This window comes from Ambystoma mexicanum, chromosome 1p (genome assembly GCF_040938575.1).
Source record: "Ambystoma mexicanum isolate Mex_15411 chromosome 1p, UKY_AmexF1_1, whole genome shotgun sequence".
Taxonomy (NCBI): Eukaryota; Metazoa; Chordata; class Amphibia; order Caudata; family Ambystomatidae; genus Ambystoma; species Ambystoma mexicanum.
In genome coordinates, this window is record NC_090921.1 from 1022162785 (window position 1) to 1022186479 (window position 23695).

Here is a 23695-nt window from a genome sequence, read left to right on the forward strand (position 1 = left end):
GAGTCCAAAGTCACCAACCAGTGCTGTGCAACCTGTTCTCTTGAAGGTGAGCCTAGTGAGGAGGTAAGAAATTGCTTCTGTTGAGCCTTGCCACCTCCCGTGGTTGTGCATGTATGTACTGCTATGTATTCTTTATTCATGAGCATGTGAATCCATGCCAGACCCCATGCTGGAGAAACAAAAAGTTAATTACCTGTAACTTTTTTTCTCCAGCATGGGTCTGGCATGGATTCACATGCGAACCCTCCCGCCTGCCCCTCGCGGCTCTTCTTTTTGTCCTACTGCCACTTTACGTGCTGCCAAATCTGAAGATGGCTGCCCAAGGAGGGGCTTGGGTAGAGGTCAGTCATTGGCTGGGGGCAGTATGATCCCGAGGTCAGTGATTGGTTTATAGGAGAAAGACAGTTTAGAAACTAAACTGAAACAGTTTTTTCTTTTACCGAGGATTCCCAGCCTAATGACAGGGAATATTCATGAGCATGTGACTCCATGCCAGACCCATGCTTGAGAACAACAGTTGCAGGTAAGTAACTTGTTCCTTGGTATTTTGTTCTTTTTTTCTTTTGTGGCTGAGAGTCCAGGAAGTAAGATGGGGGAGGGAATTGAGGGAAGGGACACCAACCACAGATATTGAGGGGCAGGTGGACAGGGGAAGATGTTGGCCGTGCGTTAGATCTAAGGTAGGGGGCAGTGTTTCTCATGCTCATGGATTACAGCCTCGAACACACTTTGAAACTGCTCCCCCCTGCAGAGTGGTGTGTTGCACTATATACAGAGTATTGTTGTCTTAGAAAGATATGGATCAACACGCTCTGTTATGGCTTACAAGGTAGCTGGTGGGAGTTTCTGCCCCACGAATAGCCTGTGTGGTGGCAGTATTGGTTGAGGAAGATGAGGTAGAGGAAGACGGCCAACTGCTTCCTGAGAAAGTAAACGCCTTTCTGAAAGCATCCCGGTGGTTGGATTTGGTGTGGTGGCGCATGGAGGTGGTCGCATAGGAGTACTGCCCAGGTTGTCCGCGACAGAGTACAGTAGCTTTAGCCTTCGGTACACCCCAATGGTGGTAAAGAACCACCACACCCTTGATTCTCTCTGGGTGCTGGAGGTAGACATTTCCTCTATCTCATCTTCCTCGTCCTGTTGTTTTCTGCATCGTGCTTTTTCTGTTGCTCAGGCCCTTCAGCTGGTGGTGGTGGTGGCTTCTGCGAGGAGGGATGGCCATGGCACGTGTGCTAACTTTCATCCAAGCTTGTGCTCTGTCCTAGATTGCAGATGCAAAATCAGTAAGAATAGGACTAGGAGCTGTGCTAGGGTACATTTTCAGCTTTAAACTTCCTAGATGATCTGAAAATGCAGTTTCTAACTGTTTCCGAAGCGAGGACCCATTTGCGAACATGCCACTCACATGGTCACTGCTAGGGAGAATTCTCTTAAAAGGCTAATTTCCCTTACCTATTGAGTCCCCCAGCAGCTTTGCTGGATTTCAGGCGTTTGTTTTTTACTCCTGCTAAGTGTAACGCTCACCTGATTCCCGTAGAGGCGCCGGTCTTGACTGGGCGTATACCGTATCTTCAAAGGTGATGTGTAACACACGGCTGGCTCTTTGGGCTGGACCTCTGTGCACTGTATGTCTGACTCGAAGGGTAAGATGTCTGCAGATAGAAAATATGGGATTAATGAACTGGGTTATTGAATGTCTCTCTCTTCTTCCCTTTCTCTTCTCCTGTAGAACCCCAAAGGTTAACGCTCTCACCTTAGGTAAGTGAACGCCGTGCTCTCCATCTGCCTCGGGGCAGGGTGCTGTAACCAGTTTCTTCACTGGATAAGGGGAGCAGGCCTCTTGACTTCAGAGGACTGCTGTCCGTCGTTTACTGCACGAACGGTAAGTTTCGAGTAATTCTAATGTCTTTAAAAGTCTTTAGTAATGATGCCTCTTGTTTTGCAGGGTTCCGGCGATGGCGGATGACGGGCTGAAGTGAGTTGAAGATGGAGCCCGTGTGATGAATAGAAGCGCCTGGAAGCACGTAAGTAAGCGCTTGTTGCCTGCTTCACGATGCGCTCTGTCTTTTTATTTTGCAGGTACAAGTTCGGAGCGGCTGCAGGGTGCCGGAATACCCACTGGGTTAGATGTGGAAAGGAGTAATGGCACGTGAGTATTAAAGTTCCCCAATGTCTTTAAACGCACCTTGTTTTGTCTTTCAGATGCGGGATGCAGCGCCGAAGGCCTCCGGAGCGTGCGAAGAGTTGGTAAGCTTTTGTCTTTCAGATGCCGGAATGCAGTGCGAAGACCTCCGGAGCACACGAAGAGTAGGTAAGCCTTTGTCTTTCAGATGCCGGAATGCAGCGCGAGGCGTTGGTGACAGCCGATGGACCAGGTAAGTGAAGCGCTGTCACTGAAGACCGTAATGCTAACCTGTTCTTTCTTGTCTTTATAGGTGTTGCTGAAGACTGGATTCAGGATGGTAAGCCTTTTTCCTTAGGCCCAGGATCAGATGCAGAAGACACGATGAGCGTTCTGCTGCAGAGGATGCAGAATAACGCAAAGCAAGATTCATCTATCGGGTGTGGTTTAAATAGCCTCCTGTAGTGCTTAGGTGTCTCCTTCCACAGCCACGCCTAGGTAAGAAAAGAGTTCCTGCTTTCCAGAAGAGTTCCAGTGTTCTGAATCTAGGGAGTGGCTCCTGCCCCACCCAACAGGAAAAGTAGTTCCAAACAGAAGAGGATCAGAGGCTCAACTGGCAGGCAAGTAAGCAGCATGGTCTGCTGCAGGTAAGTCCACCCAAGCATTATGAGCCCGGCGCTTCCAGCGCTGGGACTGGGCATATTTATGAGCCTGGTGCCACTGGCGCCAGGACTGGGTCCAAAAGGTCCCAATTGGGACTGGTTGCCACTCGGAACCTGGGTTATGGATCTGCTTCCAAGGGAGTTGGGAAAACCCTGACCTTTTGGAAGCAGAGATCATGACACTAAGAGTGAGACTCTTTTTCCCACAGTAACACAGGGGTGTCATAGTGACCCCCAAACATAGACTCCATACCCTGGGACTGACTGTCTCCCAGGGCATGCAAAGTTACCATTGACTTTGCTAGTGAATAGTTATGAACAAAACCAGTACAAGCACTCTTACTATGGAGGTACTGGGAAGGGTTAATCGTTTTTACCTGGTGTTCATTTTCGAGAGGGTACTGTCCAGTCCCTCTCTCCAAAGTTTCTGGCTGGTGGCAGTGGTTACTACCATAAATATTCGACTGCAAATATTTTCCTATGGGATTTTCCCATTGTTCGAGGCTACCACTTTTACTGACCGCCTTGAACATACCGCCGGGTCATTTTAATATTAACTTTACTCCGGTGTTTTTTTTTCTCCCAGATCTTTAATAATATTTCTTTCTCGTGTCGCTCTCTGTAATCCAAACCGAGGTCGGGGCCCTTTGTTCGTCCTTTTGGCGGGCTTCTGGACAGAAGCCCTCCTTTAGGCGCCAGTGAGTCTGGGGTAGACAGGATGTGTGGGTGGGGGAATAGGCACCCTGGACAGGGTTGCCTAAGCAACCCAAGTCGCACTCTGCCCTGATAGGCTGGGGGGGTTATCCCACCAGGATAACCACCCCGCTGTGTGAGTGACAGCTAGGCTGTATGGATGGGGGGTTTTTCTGCATAAAAGCAGGGATGTGAGGACTGGAGGACAAGACGTCACCACTGGACCTGAGAAATCCAAAGAGAAGAGAAGCCGAAGACCTCTGCAACGACTGAGCCACAGTTGAAGTCAATTTGGCTGAAGAACCTCACCACTTTTCTCCAACGACAAGAGAAGCTTTTCACCTGCAAGAGCCTTCTTCCCTTGAGCTGGTCGGACCAACCAGTTCGCCAATCGCCTTCCAGGACCTGCCTGGGTCGAATCGCCAGTGGCAAGCACTAGGAGACTGGATAGCCAGGCACCTGTCCACCACGACCGCGATTTAAAGGAGCGTACCTTTTATTCAGTTTTGGCATCACCACGGCCGGCTTCATCCCTGGGCAGTGCAGTAACTCGAACCTTGCTCCACGGCGAGAGCCTCTCTTCCTCTGCTGGATCTCCTGAACTGCAGGAACGGCCAGGAACTACCTCCACTGCAGGAGCCTCTTCCACTTTTAAGGTACATTGTTCCGCCAGGCCTCCCGTTTCGTTGGGTACTGCTGAAGGTGTTTTAAATCCTTTACTTACCTTCTGCGCTTGCCGTCCCTATCCTCTAACATTATCTCTTTACCTTCTGCACCCTCCTTTTCAATCGTTAAAAAAAGACTTGACTGCAGCTACTAGAACCGTTTGAACCTGGGCACTTTGCCTTGTACCACTGACTCTGGCACAGGTCTATTGACTCTGGCTAATTCTGTTACAACTGCCTTCTCTAGATTGCCTTTCATCAAGAAATGTGTTGGTGCACCTAAAACTCTTATAACCACCTTTCCTTCCCCTTTACATATTGTTGAAGTGCCATTTTGATCAGTTTTCACCTAAGTATTGCTTGTGCTAAAGTACTACCTTGCCTAACTTGTTCACAATCCAATTGGGAAGTGTTGCTGGTGTGTTTAGGAGTCTAACCCTGTATAACTTGACCTTTCTTTCCTTTTGAAGAAATAGTTAGAGTGCCATTTCTGCTTGGTTTACACTGTGCCATTTTGCTCAGTTTTCACTCTTGCTCAAACTTGTCTGCAATTTAAATAGGGAGTTGCGTATACTTTTCTTGACTGTTTTAACTTGCTTTAATGATAGTGATTTGTGTATAGAGTTAAGAGTGTGTAAAATAAATATATATATTCTCCAGCATGGGGTCTGGCATGGATTCACATGCTCATGAATATTCCCCGTCGTCAGGCCGGGAATCCTCAGTATAGAAAAAAATCAGTATCCGTTTCGTTTCTGGTCTGTCTTTCTTAGTAGTAACCAATCACTGGTCTCTGGGTCATACTGCCCCCAGCCAATGACTGCCCTCTCCCTAAGCCCTGCCTCTGGCAGCCATCCTCAGATTTTCACCGCACGTTCAAGTGTTGTGAGTCCTCGTGCTGTAGCTCTCGAGCTTTTGCTGCGTTTTTGCACTTTTTTCAGGAGATTTTTCTTATTTTTCGGTTAAATAGAGCCTCAAGCTCCACTGTTTCTACATCCGATCAACGGGGATCCGTTTCGGAGTTTTCTACGCCCCTCAAGGGTGAACATTTCGTCGAGTTACGCTTTTGGAGGATTCCAGAAGTTCCGAGCCCTACCCCGGACATGGCCCAGGAGAAAGGAAGCTCGACGCCCGGGAAGCTGTTCAGGACCTTCCCTGGATGCCAGGTTCAGAATGTTTTCAAGGAGGACGAGCATTCATTATGCCTCTACTGTCTCCATGAGGACAAGACGCACGTGGAGAAGGACTGTGCGTTTTGTGGGAACATGTCGGAGCGGAGCATGAAGGATCGCCACCTCTGTCTCGCCAACTGGCTGGAAGGGAAGAGCCCGTCAGGCGAGAAGAAGAAAAAGAAGTCGGAGCGGTCTTCTAAGTCCTGTGAGGGCGCCCCGGCGACGGGGGCCCAACAAAAGGCTAAGCACCGCGAGTCCGCGGGCACCGGGAGCGCCGAACGGTCGGGCTCCTTGGCTGCCAGGCAGGGCGCATCCTCCCCGGCGCCATCAACCACGAGTCAACGCTCTGGCTCGGGTAAGAGGAAGTCTGAGAACCCGGCGAAGCTTCTGGAGAGGCCCCGGTCGATCTCGAAGATTCCGGCAGAGGGGGAGCGAGGCTCGGACCCTCCCCCCAAGGTGAAGGCTCCAGGCGTCCAGAAGGTGACGATGGCCTTAATTCACCCTGCTTAGACCTCGATTGAGGATGTCGCCGCGGCCCTGGCCCAGCCTGTGGAGGCTACACCAGTGGAGGCGCCCTCAGGACCCAGAGTCTCCCTGCCACCGCGGAGGGAGTCGTCTTTCAGGCCCATTGAGAAGACCCCCACAAAGTCCTCGTTGGAAAAGGTGGGGGAGGGGCTGGTGGCCATCGTGGATACGGACACGACCTCTGAAGAAGAGCTCATCGAAGTCGTGGAAGAGGGCCAGCCCATCGGGAGGGGTCCCGACGAGGGCGACGACGACGAGAGCGACGGGGTCGCCGACAAGGCGCCTCACGAGCCCTCGCACCCCGTCATTTCCGGCGCCGCAGGACACTTCAGCGGCCATTTTGTCAGCGATTCAGTCCTTATGTTCGGAGATAAGGACAAGGTTGCCCCTCCCCCCGACGGAGGTACCTGAGCCAGACCCGACGGGGGAACCGGAGCCAGGACCTTCAGAAAGTCCACCGCATAAGAGGACGACGACGCATCCTACGCCACCTTTCCCACCTCTGCGGCCTGCTCTGCCTTCCCCCCGGTCTACTACCCACGGGGATGATAGACACGGCTACGACAGGTACAGATGACGACGGGACGTGTCCCCTGTCGCCCCCTGCTCGGGCGTCCCCGCCCGACGAAATTGGATCCTTTCATGCCATGATTTCCAGGGCATCCGAGGTCTTCCAGCTCTGCCCAGAAGAGAAGAAGAAGGAAGGGTTCCTTTACCAACGGCGCGAGGCTAAAAGGAAGACGGTCCTCGCCGTACCGCTTCTTGATGACATCTGGGATGAGGGGCTCGCCCTCCTCAAGAACCCTGCCACGGCGCCAGCAAAGAGGGACCGGTACGAGAAGAAGTACCGGGTCCCCGACGCTGCCCCCTTGTGCCTTCGGGCGCAACCTACCCCGGATTCGGTCGTCTCGGCGGCGGCAAAGAAGAAAGCTGGGGGGGCATCGGCCTCGACATCAACTTCCCCGCCGGACGGCGAGGGCAGGAAGTTGGACACGATGGGACGGCGGAACATCTCATCCGCAGCGACGACTATCAAGGCGGCCAACGCCCTGGCTATCGTAGCCCGCTACGACAGGGAGTTGTGGTTCAAAATCACCCCTCTGTTGGACTTCCTTCCGGACGCCAAAAGGGCTGAGGCCCTTGAAATCCTACTGGAGGGTGAGATTGCTTCGGACCACGCCATCACGGTGGCAACGGACATCGCCGACACCGGTTTCCGTCAGTTGGGCAACGGCGTTTGCTTGAGACGAAGAGGATGGCTCAAGGCCACGGATTTCCGCCAGGACGTACAAACCAAGGTTTTGGGCATGCCCTTCGACGGGAACAACCTGTTTCGGAAGGCGGTTGATGAGTCCCTTCAGGCCATCAAGACAGACACAGACTTCCCGGGCACTGGGAGTGCTCCAACGACGGCCGTCCTTTCGGAGCTCCGGAGGCAGACAAGGTGCCTCCAAGGGATCCGGCAGTGGCTCCTCCACGTACCGCCAAGCGGCATGATCTTCGTCCCAGGAAGCCTACAGGGAACGCGGCAAGTCAGGTGGTTCTCGTCGTCGACAGGGAGGTCAAGGAGGCAAGGCAGCCTCCAAACAAGATTGAACCGACCGTGGCGTCGGGCCCCCGCCGAAGCACCCCGGTGGGAGGCCGGCTAGCGAGGTTCGTCAGCGTGTGGGAGTCCATCTCCACTGACCGTTGGGTGCTGGACGCCCTGGCCCAAGGGCACGCCCTCGAGTTTTAGAAGAATTGCCCTCGCGTTCCACCCGTGGCCAGGAAGGAAAATCACGTCCCTCAACTGCTGTTGGAAGTAAGGGCGATGCTCAAGAAGGGTGCCATCGAGCTTGTCCCAAAGAGGCTTTGGGGCTCTGGAGTTTACTCAAGGTACTTCCTCGTAAAAAAAGAAGACAGGAGGATGGCGCCCCATCCTGGACCTACGACGACTGAACAAGTACATCAAGGCACAGAAGTTCCGTATGGTCACCCACCAGCACATGCTGGAACAGCAGGAGGAGGGCGATTTCCTGTCGTCGTTGGACTTGGAGGATGCGTACTTCCACATCCCTATTCTAAAAAGACACCGAAAGTTCCTCAGGTTCGTGGTCCAAGGGCGGCACTACCAGTTCAAAGCCCTCCCGTTCGGATTGAAGTCGGCACCCAGGGTGTTCACCAAGTGCCTCGCACCGGTGGCGGCGGAGCTGCGCCTACAGGGGATCCACGTCTACCCCTACCTGGACGACTGGCTCATCCGTGAAAGGACAAGGGAGCTCGCCGTGGAGCCCACTGCGAAGACCGTCCAGCTGCTCACGGACCTGGGATTCTCCATCAACTTTCCAAAATCCCACCTGGTTCCGTCGCAAGTCGCCCTGTTTCTGGGAGCCAAGCTCGACAAAGTGGCGCGGCTGGCCTCGCCGTCGGAGGAAAGGACCAGGACCATTCTGGGCAAGGTGCAGCGTCTGCTGCCCACGGACATGGCCAGGGTAAGATCTATCAAATCCCTCCTCGGGATGATGTCCTCCTGCATTTATCTGTTGCGCCTTTGCTGGCTTCGGATGCGCCCCTTACAAGAGCCTCGACGCCCGCTGGGTCCAGTCGACGGGCAGCTTCGAGGACAGGATCCCTCTCAATGAGACGTTCCGTCAGGCGATCCGGTGGAGGGGTACCCGCTCCCATCTGTCGACGGGCACAGACTTTCAGACCCCAGCTCACCAGGTGACGGTGACGACGGACTCCTCCCTGGAAGGTTGGGGAGCGCACTCCGGAGATCTTCACGCGAGAGGCCTTTGGCTCCCGGAGGAGAAGTCTCTCCACATCAACATCTTGGAGCTCCGCGCAGTGTTTGGGCCCTCAGGTCCTTTCTTCCGTCCCTCAAGGGCAAGGTGGTGAGGATCTTCACCGACAACACCACCACGATGTTCTACATCCGGAAGCAGGGCGGAACCAGGTCCCCTGCCCTATCCAAGGAAGCCCAGAATCTGTGGCATTGGGCCGTCGCCCAGGGGATGTTTCTGGTGCCTCTTCATCTGGCAGGAATAAAAAACACGATCGCCGACTCACTCAGCAGGGAGCTGCGCTCGTGCCACGAGTGGGAACTACGCCAGGATCAAGTGGATCGACTCTTCCGACGATGGGGCGAACCCCAAATCGATCTCTTCGCGACAGCGACGAATTCCAAATGCCGGAGGTTCGCCAGCAGGTTCCCCCAGCCGAGGATCATGGGCGATGCTTTCTAGTTCCCCTGGGACGGCCTATTTCTTTATGCGTTCCCTCCGCTGCCGTTGCTGCTCCGGCTCATCAACCAGCTCAAGAGGTCCCGGTGCAGGATGATCCTCGTCGCACGGGCGTGGCCGAGACAGATCTGGTTCCCGGACCTTCTGGACTTGTCAACGTCCCCACCAGTCAAGCTACCGACGGACGCAGACCTTCTCTCCAGAGAAGGAGGCGCCATTCTTCACCACAACCCGGAGTCGCTGAACTTGCAGGCCTGGCTCCTGCAGCACTAGAGTTTGGAGGGTACGACATCCCGGCTGACTGCAGAGAGGTTCTTGCAAAGGCCAGGGCGTCCTCAACTCTCAAGTGCTAAGGACATAAATGGAAGAAGTTCTCTGTCTGGTGCCGTGCACAGAAGATTAACCCTCTGCGGATTACGGCCCCTCAAGTACTGCTGTACCTACTGTCGCTGGCCAAAGCTGGACTGGCTCACGCCTCCATCAAAATACATCTGGCTGCAATCTCCCGATATACCAGGACTACGGGACGGGCGTCCTTGTGGTCTCATCGCCTGGTGAAAGAATTCATGAAGGGACTATTCCGATCATTCCCGCCGGTGAAGGCTCCTGCCCCGGCGTGGGAGCTTAATGTGGTGCTGACCAGGCTCATGGGGGCCCCATTCGAGCCTATGCATTCGGCGCCTTTGAAGTTCCTGTCATGGAAGACAGCTTTCCTCGTGGCCATCACCTCTGCACGACGAGTGGGAGAGATCCAGGCCCTATCTTGCAAGCCTCCATACTTGACTTTTCATGACACGAGGGTGGTGCTAAGGACACACCCCTCCTTTATGCCCAAGGTGCCGTCGGACTTCCACCTCAACGAGCCCTTGATGTTGCCAGTTTTCTTCCCGTTGCCGGCCGAGAGGACTTTGCACTCACTGGATGTAGCTAGAGCGCTGAAGTTCTATGTGGACCGCACAAAGAGTTTTCGGAAGACGTCACAGCTGTTTGTGAACTTTGGGACTGTGAATCAAGGGAAGGCTCTCTCGAAGACTTCCATTTCCAGATGGCTCTCCGGCTGCATCATGCACTGTCACCGGTTGGCAAACCGACCGCTGCCCGGCCGTCCGAGAGCCCATTCGACCAGAGCGATCGCTGCTACCACGGCGTTCCTGTCTGGTGTACCCTGCTGGACATCTGCAGGGCTGCGCTGTGGAGGTCGACGCACACCTTCACAAGATTCTACTGCGTCGATCGGGACTCCAGGGAGGAGTCCAGGGTCGGCCAAGCAGTGCTGCGCAACCTGTTCGCTTAAGGTGAGCCTGGTGAGGAGGTAAGAGATGCTTAATGTTGAGTTGTTGTATTGCTTAATGTTGAGCCTTGCCACCTCCCGTGGTTGTGCATGTGTGTACTGCTATGTATTCTCTTATTCATGAGCATGTGAATCCATGCCAGACCCCATGCTGGAGAAGGAACAAGTTACTTACCTGTAACTGTTGTTCTCCAGCATGGGTCTGGCATGGATTCACATGCGAACCCTCTCGCCTACCCCTCTGCGGCTCTTCACTTGGTCATACTGCCACTTTACGTGCTACCAAATCTGAGGATGGCTGCCAGAGGCGGGGCTTAGGGAGAGGGCAGTCATTGGCTGGGGGCAGTATGACCCAGAGACCAGTGATTGGTTACTACTAAGAAAGACAGATCAGAAACGAAACTGATACTGATTTTTTTCTGTACCGAGGATTCCCGGCCTGACGACGGGGAATATTCATGAGCATGTGAATACATGCCAGACCCATGCTGGAGAACAACAGTTACAGGTAAGTAACTTGTTCCTTCTTTTTGATACAAAGCTTTGGTCAGTGTTTCCTTGTTCCATAGTACTGTGGTTCTATTGTGTAAACCCTGAATACTGCTCATCTCCCTCTTGAGATAAGTCTGACTGCTCAGCCACAGCTACCAACTAAATCTGTGTGGTACAGACTGATGCCAAACGGGATTTATTGCATATACCTGTAGTCCTAATCTTCTGTAGTGCTCCCTAAGGGAACTGCATAGGATTCTGCTTAAGTCACGTGAGACTGTCCAGAAAGTCTGCGATGACATCAGACGTTCACGAGCGTCTGCAAACAAAACTGTGCATAAAGTTACAGAAAGTTCATAGAAGTGTTAAAAAAGTTGCTAGGCGGTGGGGAATGGCACATCTTTAAGTTAAAACTTTCTAGATCGGCCGAAAATGCTGCTATATTGGGGAAGTTGTTGCAAATTAGGGTGCACTAGTAAAAACCCATGAAATTCAGTGAACAAACTTTATTAAAGGGACGTTCTGGTTAAGTTGCGCTAATAACCTATGAAATTCAATGAAAAAAACTTTGTTATAGGGACGTCATGGTTACAAGTAAAACCGAAAACCCCCAGAAATTCGCCAGTTATGGCAAGCTAAGCAACCATAACTCGCACCACAACTGTGCACTGCTAACACTAACACCCAGGGCATCAAAGATGACATCACAAATGTCATTGATCACATCATTGATGACATCACATATTAAATTAAATGTGATGAAAGGTTCCTACAAGGGGTTGTGTTTACGATGTTGGTAGCAAGAAGTATGGTGATTAGAAGACCTGTTATGAAGTACTTCATGTATTAAAGAATGTATTCCTCTAAACAAAATATTATGTTGGAGTGTTGTTGGTACAGGAACCTAATGATACATACACATAGGTAATCGCTGCAGCATGCACCATTGAAGTACAATATGTTTAATTTGGCAATTTTGGCTACTAAAATAATGAATGCTACTTTAGCAGAGTTTTTAGTAATGTTAAACATGGAATAAATAGTAATAATTCAAGACTTACTACATAATTGTGTTAATACAAACCATACATGTGAAGATCCACAATGCATACAAATTAGTGGTACAAACACGGAAAGTTAAAGTAAACAAAAAGAAACATCACCAGAAAAAGTCAATAATGTTAAAGTTCATCATTATGTATGTAAATGAATTTTGTGTTTGAAGCCTGCTTATTGCTCAATATATGTGCACCATGAGTTTAGACCAAACCCTAAGGAAAGTACTTTAATAACATACAAGATGGTTAATGTCTACATACATATAGCACCTTTTCAATTATCTTATTTTGACTGTCAGTAAACAAGACTGCCTGGCCTACATATTTCAGTCAACAAAAACAAGTGGGCTAGATATGTGATGTCATCAGTGATGTAATAAATGATATTTGTGAGGTAATCTGTGATGTCGTGGGTATTAGTGTTAGCAGTGCACACTGGTGGTGCGAGTTATGGTTGCTTAGCTTACCAAAACTGGTGAATTTCTGGGAGTTTTCAGTTTTGCTTGTAAACATAACATCCCTCTAACAAAGGGTATTTCATTGAATGTATGTATATATGTATATATATATATATATATATATATTTCACTTTGACACGAAACACACAACATATAAACCTCAACATGTCTAAAACAATATTATTGAAAGGTAGGATATGTTGTGTACATGGTGGTTTTGAAGTAGATTTATTTTCATGACAAGCTTCTTCAAACGTTAACATTGGTATCTACAATGTTTGTGGCTTTTAACATTTTGTAAGTAGTACCCTGAACTGGTTTTTAAATGTAGTTTTAATTTTTTTGTGTGTGTGTATAGAGCTATGAAAATATGTGGAGAACTCGATTTATAAGTAACTATTCCTTCTCCGTCGTTGTTGTCATTGTATTCTTAACAGACCTCTTTACTCACCCCTACAATTTCAGGAAAGTATGTATGGTCCTCGCTCTGTCAGCTTCATGATGAGCCTATTTTGTTGTGTAACATTCTACTCTGAGTGTTCAGCTAGGGTACACCCAAGCTTATAGGTGCAGTGTCTCTGTAGGAATACAAAGAGTGTATATGGTTATTTTCAAGTTTGTTTTTAGTTGGTGTTCATGGATCCCGTGGTCCACTTGATGTTTGGAATTTTTGTAAAGGTTAGGAATATAATGAGGAGTCCCATGATGGAAAAGTTAGGTGAAATCAGTTTTCCATCTTTGTTGTGGTTTCTGGCAACATTGGTTGCCACATTTAGTGCTCATTTTTGGATAGTGCAGAATGTAATGTCTCAACCCTTGCCTATGGAGAAAGTTTAAAGATAATAAATCTGGAAAGGAAATGGAGAGTCCTCAGAAATTGTTTTACTGCAAGGTAAGTAACATGTTGTATGAAAGATTTCTCCAGCTGTTTCTGAGTTCTGTCAAAGTAAAGAATCAATCCTTCTCCATGTGTACTTTATTTTTATAGATATGGAAAGATGCAATGTGGGCTTTCCTATACTTCTTAAAACATTTTTGTGTGGATTCCAAGACCAGAACAGATTCCATCTTCGACATAGTGCTAAAAAGGTTTATTTCACTCCCCTCTGTTTATATATATATTTACATAAATGTACCTTTGGTAAGTGATTATTATGGTGTACTGTAGAAGTTTTAACAAAAGTGATTATTCTGATCTTCCAAACTTCCACTTGGTATATAATTTAGTTATGGGGATTTGTTATAGGCTCTCTTTGGTTAAAAAGGCTGTCCTATTTGAGTTAACTGGGCAGGCAAGTGGCAGTTTGTTCTTAATGTTTGGCCTAACATTGGCAGTTTGGGGAATAGGGAAAGTAAGACATTGGCAAATGTTAATACACTATATGACAAATTATCTCAGATCAAGTATTACCAATTATGTGTAACTGGAAATACCTGTGTTTTTTTTACTTGTAAAGAACATTTCGGATGCTATTGGGAGAGCTGCGGCTGATGCCCTGCAAGGTCCAATCCAGGCAGCGTACCGGGAAGCATTCCAGAGCATTGTGTTGCCGGCCTTCGAGAAGGGATGTCAGTCCATGTTTCAACAGATCAATGCCAGTTTCAAACAAGGAACACAGGAATGTGAGTCAAAGTCTGTATTTTATTATTTCTGCATTATACATTATGAACTGTTGGGGAGGCATGGTATCACAAGTATGACACTGACACAATGAATACAATTTGTAAAACCTTTATTGAAGTTGTTGGTGTTGGAAAAACTCCTACTTTGCCCTATAACTAAGATGGGAGTAGTCTCGACCATCAAACGATAAAAACAGTCCTAGTGGAGGACGTCAGAAAAATAAATGGCCTATGCTAACAAAACCTAATGACTGCCCTATCTCTTGGACAAAAAGTGTATAAAGGAGAAATGTATGCAAAGGAAAAATCAGTGTTCAAAAAGAATAAATGCGGTTGAACCAGCTCTCCTCCCCACGTAAGACCTCACAGAGTAAGGCTGTCCCTGTAGGCAGGATGACACTCTGACTCGTTTTCCAACACAATAAACAGTTCCAAAACGTGGATCGCGGCCCGCCTGGCCTTCCACGTTAAAGTCTCTTTTCCTGACTTCAAAATAATATTTCAAAAATGTTCACGTAGGTCCCCTTCTGTCAGGCTCAGACCTCTCACAACACAGTTCAACAAAACCTTTAGGGGGGGGTGGGACTCCCTTCCCCAAGCTGCTTACGCTTTGGGTCTCCCTCTGTTGGGCTCCGACCACTTTGTGATGTCGAAGCCTTTCGAATGTGCGTGGCTTTCTTTACAGACCACCGCAGGACCACTTGGACTCAAGGTTTACGGTTTAACTTTCATTTTGTCATTCATTCTCTTTATTGCTTCAAACAATGTACCTTTCACAGAGACTTTCGAATTGGCAACTTCCTTTCGCCAGTCCACTCCGTTACTTAGTATCGCTGATTTCACAGCTGTCCTTACTTCAAAGTTCATTCACAGGTCTGCCCTTCTTCGCGTCTCAACACACGCGTGCAGCCTTCACTTGCGATATATTGTTTCTACTTCAAACATTAACACACATCGGTCTCTCAGGTCGCTTGCCAACACACCGGCTGTGTGTTTCTTTCTTGGTTTCACGATTTCCAAATCATGAGTCAAGGGTAGTACCACAGGCTTGACCTCGCCTCCCCAACTCTGCCGTTTACCCGGGAGGGTCGCTGGCATCCCTAAAACGCAATGCAGCCTTCTGGTGTGGGATCTGGCCTTCTCGATGTGTCTTCCGCGGCCTGTCCGAGGCAATGACCTCCAGTAGGGAACTCTTGGGGTTCTCGACCCCCTGCTCTCGTCCCTTGGTCCGTCTCTCTGCTCCAATAGGTTTGCCTTTATCCCGGAAGCCCTGCTCGTACTTGTGTTCCCCCTTGCTCAGAGTGTGTCTTTGGGTTCTGCCTTTTATTTGTGTGAGAAGAGCTAGTTGGTATCAGGTGTATGCACTTAGTCAGGTGCTTGACTTTGCCTGATCCGATTAGCAGGACATGTCCAGTACGGACTTGTGAAAGTTAATGTTGTTACTCAGTCTTCCTCTGCCCAGTGTTTGTGTAAAAAAAGGAGCGGGGGGAGTTGGGACCTTGGAGAATCCTAAAAAATAGGATGGGTTGGATAAACAAAATAGTGGGGAATACAACATTCCACCATCGGCTGCCTCACCCCGACTCCCTGAAAACCCCTGACCCAGGTGATCCTCCCGCACTGGTCCACCCCCAGAGTCTGGATCCAAAGGCGTTGGGCGTGCCCTGGCCACCTGAGAGAGATCGATCCCCCGGGGCTAGAGGGTGACGCACCCTCTGGTTTTTCACAGAACCCATAAAAAAAACCAGAGGAAGCTTAAGATGCTGCCGATTACCTAAACTGTGGGTGCTACTTAATATGCAAAAACAAGGGTGGTTCTGGGAGTTTCTCTACTACCGGCCTATAGCCCGGGTTTTCACCCTAAATTAATAGTGTAATCCAGACGTGGAACCCTTGGTCACTGTTCTTTGAGAGACACAGCTCCGCCTCACTGACGAGGCCCAACCAGGCCGAAACACTTGTCTGGGGTTGCTGTTGGTACTCTTGTTCAGAAGAGAATTGCCAGGCATCTTAGTGCTGGACTGCCCTTGGGCAGGACAAAGACTGATATGTAGTGGAAATTTCTCTTCTGTGAAAGTATGGTGAGCTAAAGACTCTCGTTGAGACTCTAACCCGGGATATAGGCCGGTAGTAGAGAAACTCCCAGAACCCCCACTCTTTACCAGTTGTCTCTCGTAAAATCACTTCTTGGGGTTTTATCTCTTCCCCATGTGAGTTGTTTCCACTTCTTAACGCTTCACAACTTTTTTCCTGCTCTATGCCTTTGAATAGCTCCTCCGATATCTGTTTCTGCTCACTTGTTATTCTGGTAATACATGTCACACAATCATAGTCTCTTTGCTTCATTGTTTATTCATCCGGGATGCCGCACGCTCCTCCAGCACACCCCTGTACCTGCATCAGCCCGAGTTGACTTTCCAGGAGTTGCCTCATGCTCGGGTAGGTCAATTTACGCTTTTCACTTCTTGGTTTCTCGGTTGCTCTCGTCTCTGCTTCTCTTTAGCTCACTACGTTCCCCAAAAGGTGGCAGGTGGAAGCTTTCCTTGCTTCCTATCATCGATGTTTCAGCCTAGTTAGGAGGGCTCTAGGCCCACCACGCCATCTCTTCGGATGGTTCCTGTGATTCCGTCCAGACAGCGGATCTCCTGCTGTCTGCTACACCGGTCCTCCGGCGTCTCTGCGAATAGCCTTGCCTACTTCTCGGAGTACCGCGGACTCTGCCTCGCTTGGAGTATTGACATCAGGGGACTATCCCTGCTTACCAGGCTCTCTCCTCTGTTTAGGCTTCCTGCTCCCGTTTTCATAACTATTTATTCTTAACACGATATCTCCTTTATTTTCAGGTAATGTGTTTTCCACATTACCTGCAGCCAAACAGGAGGACACCGTGTTTTGGATGCAAGGCAGTCCCATGTATGCACATAGTGTCCTGCATAGGGAATGGGAGTCCTTGTCCCCCTAAGGTGGAGTCAATCCCAGTGAGTTTCCACTTCCCAATCCCCTAGGCAGGGTCTTGCAGAGCGGGCTTACCTCCCTAGCCTTAAAGGGGGTTGCTGCCCCTTGTGGAGAAGGGACGAATTCTCCCGATGCATTACAGAGCACAGCACATGCCAGATTTCCTCATGGGCCAGGCTGATCTATTGGCAATGGCCAGTTGGCTGCATGACACGAGTGGGTTAGATACTTTGCCCGATTTTGAGATGCAGCAGGTGTTTCCCTTCACTCACCCCAGTTCACAATACAGTAATCTGGTTGAAAGGTTAGTGTTGGCTCTCGCCATCGGCGCTCCAACCAAACCCTTGAAATACTACGGCCTGACAGACATTTTGGACAAAGGTCTGCAGTCCGCAAGAGCTCCGTCCTTCAATGCAGCCGTTTCAGACACGATTGCCACGTTAGGCAGTGACCACGCTTGATGCTGGCGGTCAACCTAACAAAATAATATTAGCTGGCTAGGGGCAATTTGCCCTTTTTGACTGCTCATATAACCCCTGAGGGTCTGGTGGTCCAGGCCGGTACAATGAGTTTAAGGCCTTCGACGTCCACGTCAAATCTCCTTATGGACAGGGAATCAAAAAAGACAGATACCCAGGCAATGAAAATCTTTGCATAGGGGAGTATGATGCTAGAGACCATCAATAGCACCTGCGCCTTTCCCGGGTACCCTCACGTTCTATGGAGAACCATTTCAGATGTGGCAAACCATCTCCCATCTGGTGAGGTGAGGGATGGGTTCATCGATCTAGTCAATGATGGCAAGGAGGTGTCGTGCCAAGCCCTCTAGACAGGTCTTGAGGCCACGGACTGTGTCAGCTGTTTGTTGAGAACATCGATGTGGCGCTGTAGGGTGTCATACCTCCACGGTTCAGGGTTTTCCATGATTGTGCAAGCAGAATTTCTTGACATGGCCTTTGATGATGAGCACCTCTTAGGGCCGAGGCTGATGAGTCCTTGAAGCCCTTCAACAAGTCGAAAAAATGCAGCAAAGTCTTTGGGCCTGGTGATTCAGCAGCCTGCTATACAATACTTTTCATTTGTGTCCAGAGGCAGGAGCTACAGGCGCTATGTCCCTTTACATGCGCAATGCTCAGCATCCAAAGCCAAGCAGGGTCGGGGGGGGGGTGGTTCTCGCTCCCCGGCTGGGGGGAGGGGTCATCAACGGGTCAATCAATCTCCACGTCAGTGGCGACGGTGCCCACTAAACAGCTTTGAGTTCTCTCTGCATGCTTAAACGGTTGGAGGAGGGTCTCTGAGCACTCGACAGGTGGAAAGAGATGACCAGCTGAAGGGCACAAGTGTCGAGGGGGTTACGTCAGAATATTGTCTCCCCTTCACCACGAGATCGCTGTACAGGCCTCTACCCCTTCCTCTGCAGTTGGAGCTCCAGGAAGAACTGAATGCCCTACTTTTGAAGGGTGCAGTGGAGTTGGTGTCAGCCAAAGAGAGGGAGTCGGGCTGGTACTCGCACGACTTGCCCAAGAAAGAGGGCGGACTCGATCTCATCCTGGTCCTCAGGGACTTGTACAAGTTCATGGGGAAGCACAAGTTCAGGATGGTGTCGTTGAGAGAAATTCACTGGGCTCTGGAACTCCAGAAGTGTTTGGTGTCGCTGGACCTTTTGAATGCCCATTTCCATGTGCAGATCTCTCTCAAGCACATGTGATTCTTCTGGTTCGTTGTTGAGGCTACTCCTTATCAGTTGAAAGTGCTCTCCTTTGGCCTAACTCCTGTTCCCAGGGTTTTCACCACGCTGGTGGTAGCTCACTGCAGGAGTTCCAGCGTCCTTGTGTTCCATTACCTAGACAATTGGTTGATTTGAGGAAGGTACCCAGAGCAGGCAACAAGGCAACTCGAGACCTGTTCCTTGATTCACAGCTTGGGCTTCTCCCTGAACTTCCACAAGTCCCATATTACACCAATGCAAAGGCTTCGATTTATTGGAGCGGTCCTGGACACTGGGGCCGGGAAGGGCCCCCAAGCATCAGTCAGATGGGCACACTTTTCCAGTCCTCCAGCAGCCTTCTAGCAGCTTCCTTACTCCGCCTTTTTGGGTATCATGGTCTTTTGCGTATTCCTGGTGCCAGAGGGCAGACTTTTGGATGTGCTCAGCATATCAAGGTCAATGGCCAGCAACCTTTCCTAGTTGGCCAAAAGGGAGAGCATGATGATGGGGGAACCCTTTGGCCACCTTGGCTCAAGAGGAACACGTGGTCACGCATGCGTTCCTGAAGAGCTGGAGTGCTCACTGCAGGTGCGCGATCTTTGCTACTTGGTGGAACGCTTCTGGCACATCAACCAGCTGGAGCTGCAAGCAATCGGACTAGCCGTGGTGGCTTTCGCGCCATCCCTCAGGGGGAAATATGTCCCTCCTTTTGACAGACAACAGTGGCCATGACTTACCTAAACAAGCAAGGGGTGCGTTCAGTCACTGCCCCTGTGCAGGAAGACCATGCGGTTATGGTTCTGCATTCTGGATAACAGGATCTTGGCCTTGGTAGCCCTTCTTAGCAAGGGCAGAGAGCAGGTTGGTGGATGCTTTGAGCAGGCAGAGAATGGTCTCCCACGAACAGGAGATGTGCCCGCTGGTCGTTGCAGAGATGATCTCTGTGTGGGGAACTCCATCTGTGGATGTGTTTGCCACGAAGGACAACATAAAGTGCAAAACGGGCTGCAAGTAATTATTGCTAAAAGTAAGATAATGGTCTTCTCTGCTAAAAAGCCCCCTAAAAAATGTGTTTGGACAATGGATAAGTCTAGCCTTGAGCATGTCCATGATTATGACTATCTAGGCATGCTGGTAGACGATAACCCCAAATGGGAATTGCACTGGATATCAACCATAGCAAAGTGCTTAAAATTTGCAAGCACAATTAGTATATTCATCGATTGAAATGTTGGATTCTCAACTTTTGCTATATTGATGTTATACACTGCAAAAATGCACCATGTGCTACTGTATGGCATAGAGATATGGGGCCACAAAAACCATGCTGAACTAAAAAAGCTATGCTACTCCGCAAATTTTTAAGGTTGCCTCGCAACATCACAGTGGGATATTTGTATCTAGAATTTGATCTGAAATGTATTGTATCTGAATGTATTCGTAGACCAGTAATGTGCTATGAAAACTTAAAGGCGATAAATAACAACACCATTATTTTATCATATGTCCAGGCATACATAGGGATTGATTGTTGAATTACAATGGGAACGTTTGGCATTATTATGTCACAATATAATAAGTGGTCTGTAGGGTTTGTGCACGACCCCGGTCGAAGCTTACATGCTCAGTTTAAAGGCTGGCTGGGAAAGAAACTGGTAATGTATAGCTAAGAGTGTCATCTTGTCGAGATGGCTGCAAAATCTCATAGCGGCCCATTCTGCCAATATAGGACCTCACGTATGTACATTATGGCATATCTTAGCCCAAAGATTTTTAGATACTATCTCATGTTGAAATTTAACCACTGTGAAGCCCTTAAGATAAAAGGAGCGAGAATTGGCATAAGTCGCCCAGAGAGATTGTGTCTATGTAGCTCCCTGGACCACGAATCTTTAAAGCATCTCCTTGTAAATTGTGAGAGTCTTACCATGATACATAATCGTTTTTAAAAATCATTTAATAATCTGTTTGATCCTAGCAATGTCTCTTGTATATGGAGAAATGTTATGCAAGGTGATGACATTAATTTGATCTTTTTTATGGTAAAAGTTTATCAGAAAAGAAATTTTAAACTGTTCAGCATATTTCTTTAGCTTTTTATGTGTTATTTATTGTAAATCTAGATAGTAATTCCAAAGTCTTGAAGGTATTGGATTTATGTATTGTTTATCTTTGTAATATATGTTATATATACAAAGCCGTAAGGCTAAAAAGATATTATATAAATAAAGTGCACACCGTTTTGCTTGAAGGAATTCCCACGAAGGGGGCATTGGGAGACACATTTCTGGTTGAGTGAGTCTTTGGCCTCCATTATGCGTTTACCTACCTACTTTTTACCTACATCAGACACTTTCTGGAGAGCAGCATTGTGACTTTTGGGCACAAGGTCCAACTCTTCATAGGGATTGGATTTATGAAGTGAGGGCACATTTCTTGTGAATTGGTTACATTTTACTGCATCACTTGCCTTCTTTTGTTGATTATGTTCAGTGCATTTTTAAGTACCTATGGTGACTATATATGTTTAAAATTGATGAGTGTTGTGCGATATTATCACCTGCTTGTTTCTGTTTGTGTGTCTCTTTTGGTCTCAGAATAAATATAGTATTTTTGCATTTTCCTTTATAAATTGAATTATTGTGTGCTTCATTTTGTGGGCCACTGGCCCCAGTTATTCTCTCCTGAGAATAGCCTGGACTTCTCTCCATTGCTACCTTGATTGGGTTTTTGCTAACCTCTGAGTTTCCCTGTTCGCTATCACTAGGGTGGCCTCCTAAAATCTGTCCATCAGGCCAGATTCCCAAAATCCATTTCAACATTCAGGACTACAGAAAGACACGGGTCAAAATCTACTTGAGGGCCTTGTCCTTTTTTAAGTGATCAACATTCTTTCTTTTGTATTCTGATGATGGCCCTGTTTTTGAAGGGCCTTGTAAATACGTTTCCTCCAACGCCTTTTGTGGTTACATATTGTGACCTGAATTTGGTCCTTACATTTTTGATAGCTGCTCAATTTGTGCCTTTGCTTTCTATATCCATTAGGCTGCTCACACTGAAGACAGCCTTTCTGGTGGCTGTTACCTCGGCGAGGCATGGTAGTGAACTCAAGCGCTCTCCTGTAGGCTGCCTTTATTGATGTTTTTTTGAGGAAAGCTTCTATGAAGGTAGGTCAATGGATCTTGCCTAAATTTGTTTCAGAATTCCACATATTCAAGAGCGTGGAGTTGCCAGTGTTTTATCCTCCTCCTCATCCATGCAAAGAGGAGAAGAGGCTCAATAAGCTAGATCCTATGGGAGTATTGAGCGTTTAAGTAGCTATCACAGCGACCTTCAGGTGAGACTATCAATTATTCCTTGCTTTTTCCCTAATCTAGGATGAGGCAAGCAGTGACTAAGCAAACACTCTCACTGGATAATCCTTTGTATTAGTGAATGTTATGAGAAGGCGGGGAAGGATGTGCCTTCGAGCATAAGGGCCCACTCTACTAGTGGTGGGCCGACTTTCACTGCACTGCAATGGCCAGTGCCAGTTGGAGAGATCTGCAAGACCGCAACATGGCCGTCTCTTCACACATTTGCTAAGCATTACAGTTTGGATGTGGCCCAGGCTACAGCCGCCCGGTTTGGAAAAGGGGTGTTGCAGAGATTTTTAGTCTAAGCTTTCATCTCGCCAACTAAAATTGGTACCGCTCTGGGAGTCTTTCAAGATGAGGAATCTGCAGGAAAATGCAATTCATTGAATGAGAAATTACTTACTGATAATGTTATTTCTATGGATTGTTCTCCCGTATATTTCTCATCGCCCTCTCGGTCTACCCCACCTGGAAAGTGTCTTTGTTTGCAACACTCTGTCACTTTTTTCTTTTGTGGGATTCGTCTTTGATTATAGATTGACGCTTTGCATCTCCAGTTAATGAAAGAGAAAGAGAGATAAGTACGTGTAATTTTGGTAGTTTAGGCTTTCAGTCTTGGATGCCTGTTATTCACCCTAATTCGAAGAAAAAAAAATAGATTTTTTGTGGAGTGAAATTTTCTTCTCTGGTTATGATTCAGTGTATGCAGTCCTTCCCTCATCTTCTGAGCATTGTGGGGGAGGGAGATGTGGGGAACTGATGTATGGGGGGCATAGTGATAATGTATGTATACCTCTAGCGTCACGTAAGCATGGAGTCAAGGAGTGGCGCGGTCGAGGCATACAGAGGTCAAGAGACGACGCCAAGCTGCACTATGCCCATGTTGAAATTTTGCAAGAAGCTGATGCTGGATGGGATATCTATCAAGATGAGGAATTTGTGGGAGAAGAATCCACAGAAAGATTATTACTGGTAAGTAATTTCTCCTTCCTGTTCATTAAGACTGCTCACCCTTAAGGTGATGTTCCTGGTCGCCTTCACTTCTGCTAGACCGGTTAGTGATTTCCAGGCTTTATCGGTTAAACCTCCCTACTTGGTTTCCTCCAAGGAGAAGGTGATTTTGAGAGTCAGGCCACCCTCCCTCGAAAAGGAGGTCTCTGATGTCTAGCTCTCTCAAAGGATCCATCTTTCTGTCTTTTTACTCGTAAGTCACGTCCCCTTTCCTCCATACTGTGTGGTGGGCGTTCCTCGCTAGGGACGGGAGACGGAACCTTTTTCACCAGAAAAAAATAATCTCCTTTATATTTAGGGGCGCGCAGGTGCGCGGCCCTGGGAGCATGCGCTCCCCTGACTCAGCCCACTAGCGCCGCTCCCCAGTCCTCTTTTCCACATCGATGGGAGTGGACCGCTTTCACCGGCGCTCGTGGGTTTGGCTTCGGCCTTGTAATTAGTCTTTAATGAGGTACTTGGTCCTCAGGCGCCACGCTCCTCCCTGGCGCATGTCGATGTCTTTGGGCTTCAGCAGGTGTCCAGCCTGCGAAGGGCTCTTCCCTACATCCGACCCCCATGCTCTTTGGCTCTGCTGCCTTGGCCCTGATCATGGCTGGGAGGGTTGTACCGCATATGACGCGCTTACACCACGTGCTCTGAAGAACAGGTTAGTTTGGTGGCGGAAGCTCTTTTTGAACGATCGC

The 23695-nt window shown here is 48.7% G+C and overlaps 1 protein-coding gene across 3 annotated transcripts in view; it reads left to right on the plus strand.

The window, feature by feature from the left end:
- EDC4 (enhancer of mRNA decapping 4) overlaps positions 1-23695 on the plus strand; it is a 2544921-nt gene that overhangs the window by 2177286 nt on the left and 343940 nt on the right. For all 3 annotated transcript variants that reach the window (XM_069603831.1, XM_069603839.1, XM_069603847.1), the window contains one exon: positions 13817-13982. In XM_069603831.1, coding sequence (XP_069459932.1) covers positions 13817-13982 — 166 coding nt within the window. The remainder of the gene's footprint in view (positions 1-13816; positions 13983-23695) is intronic.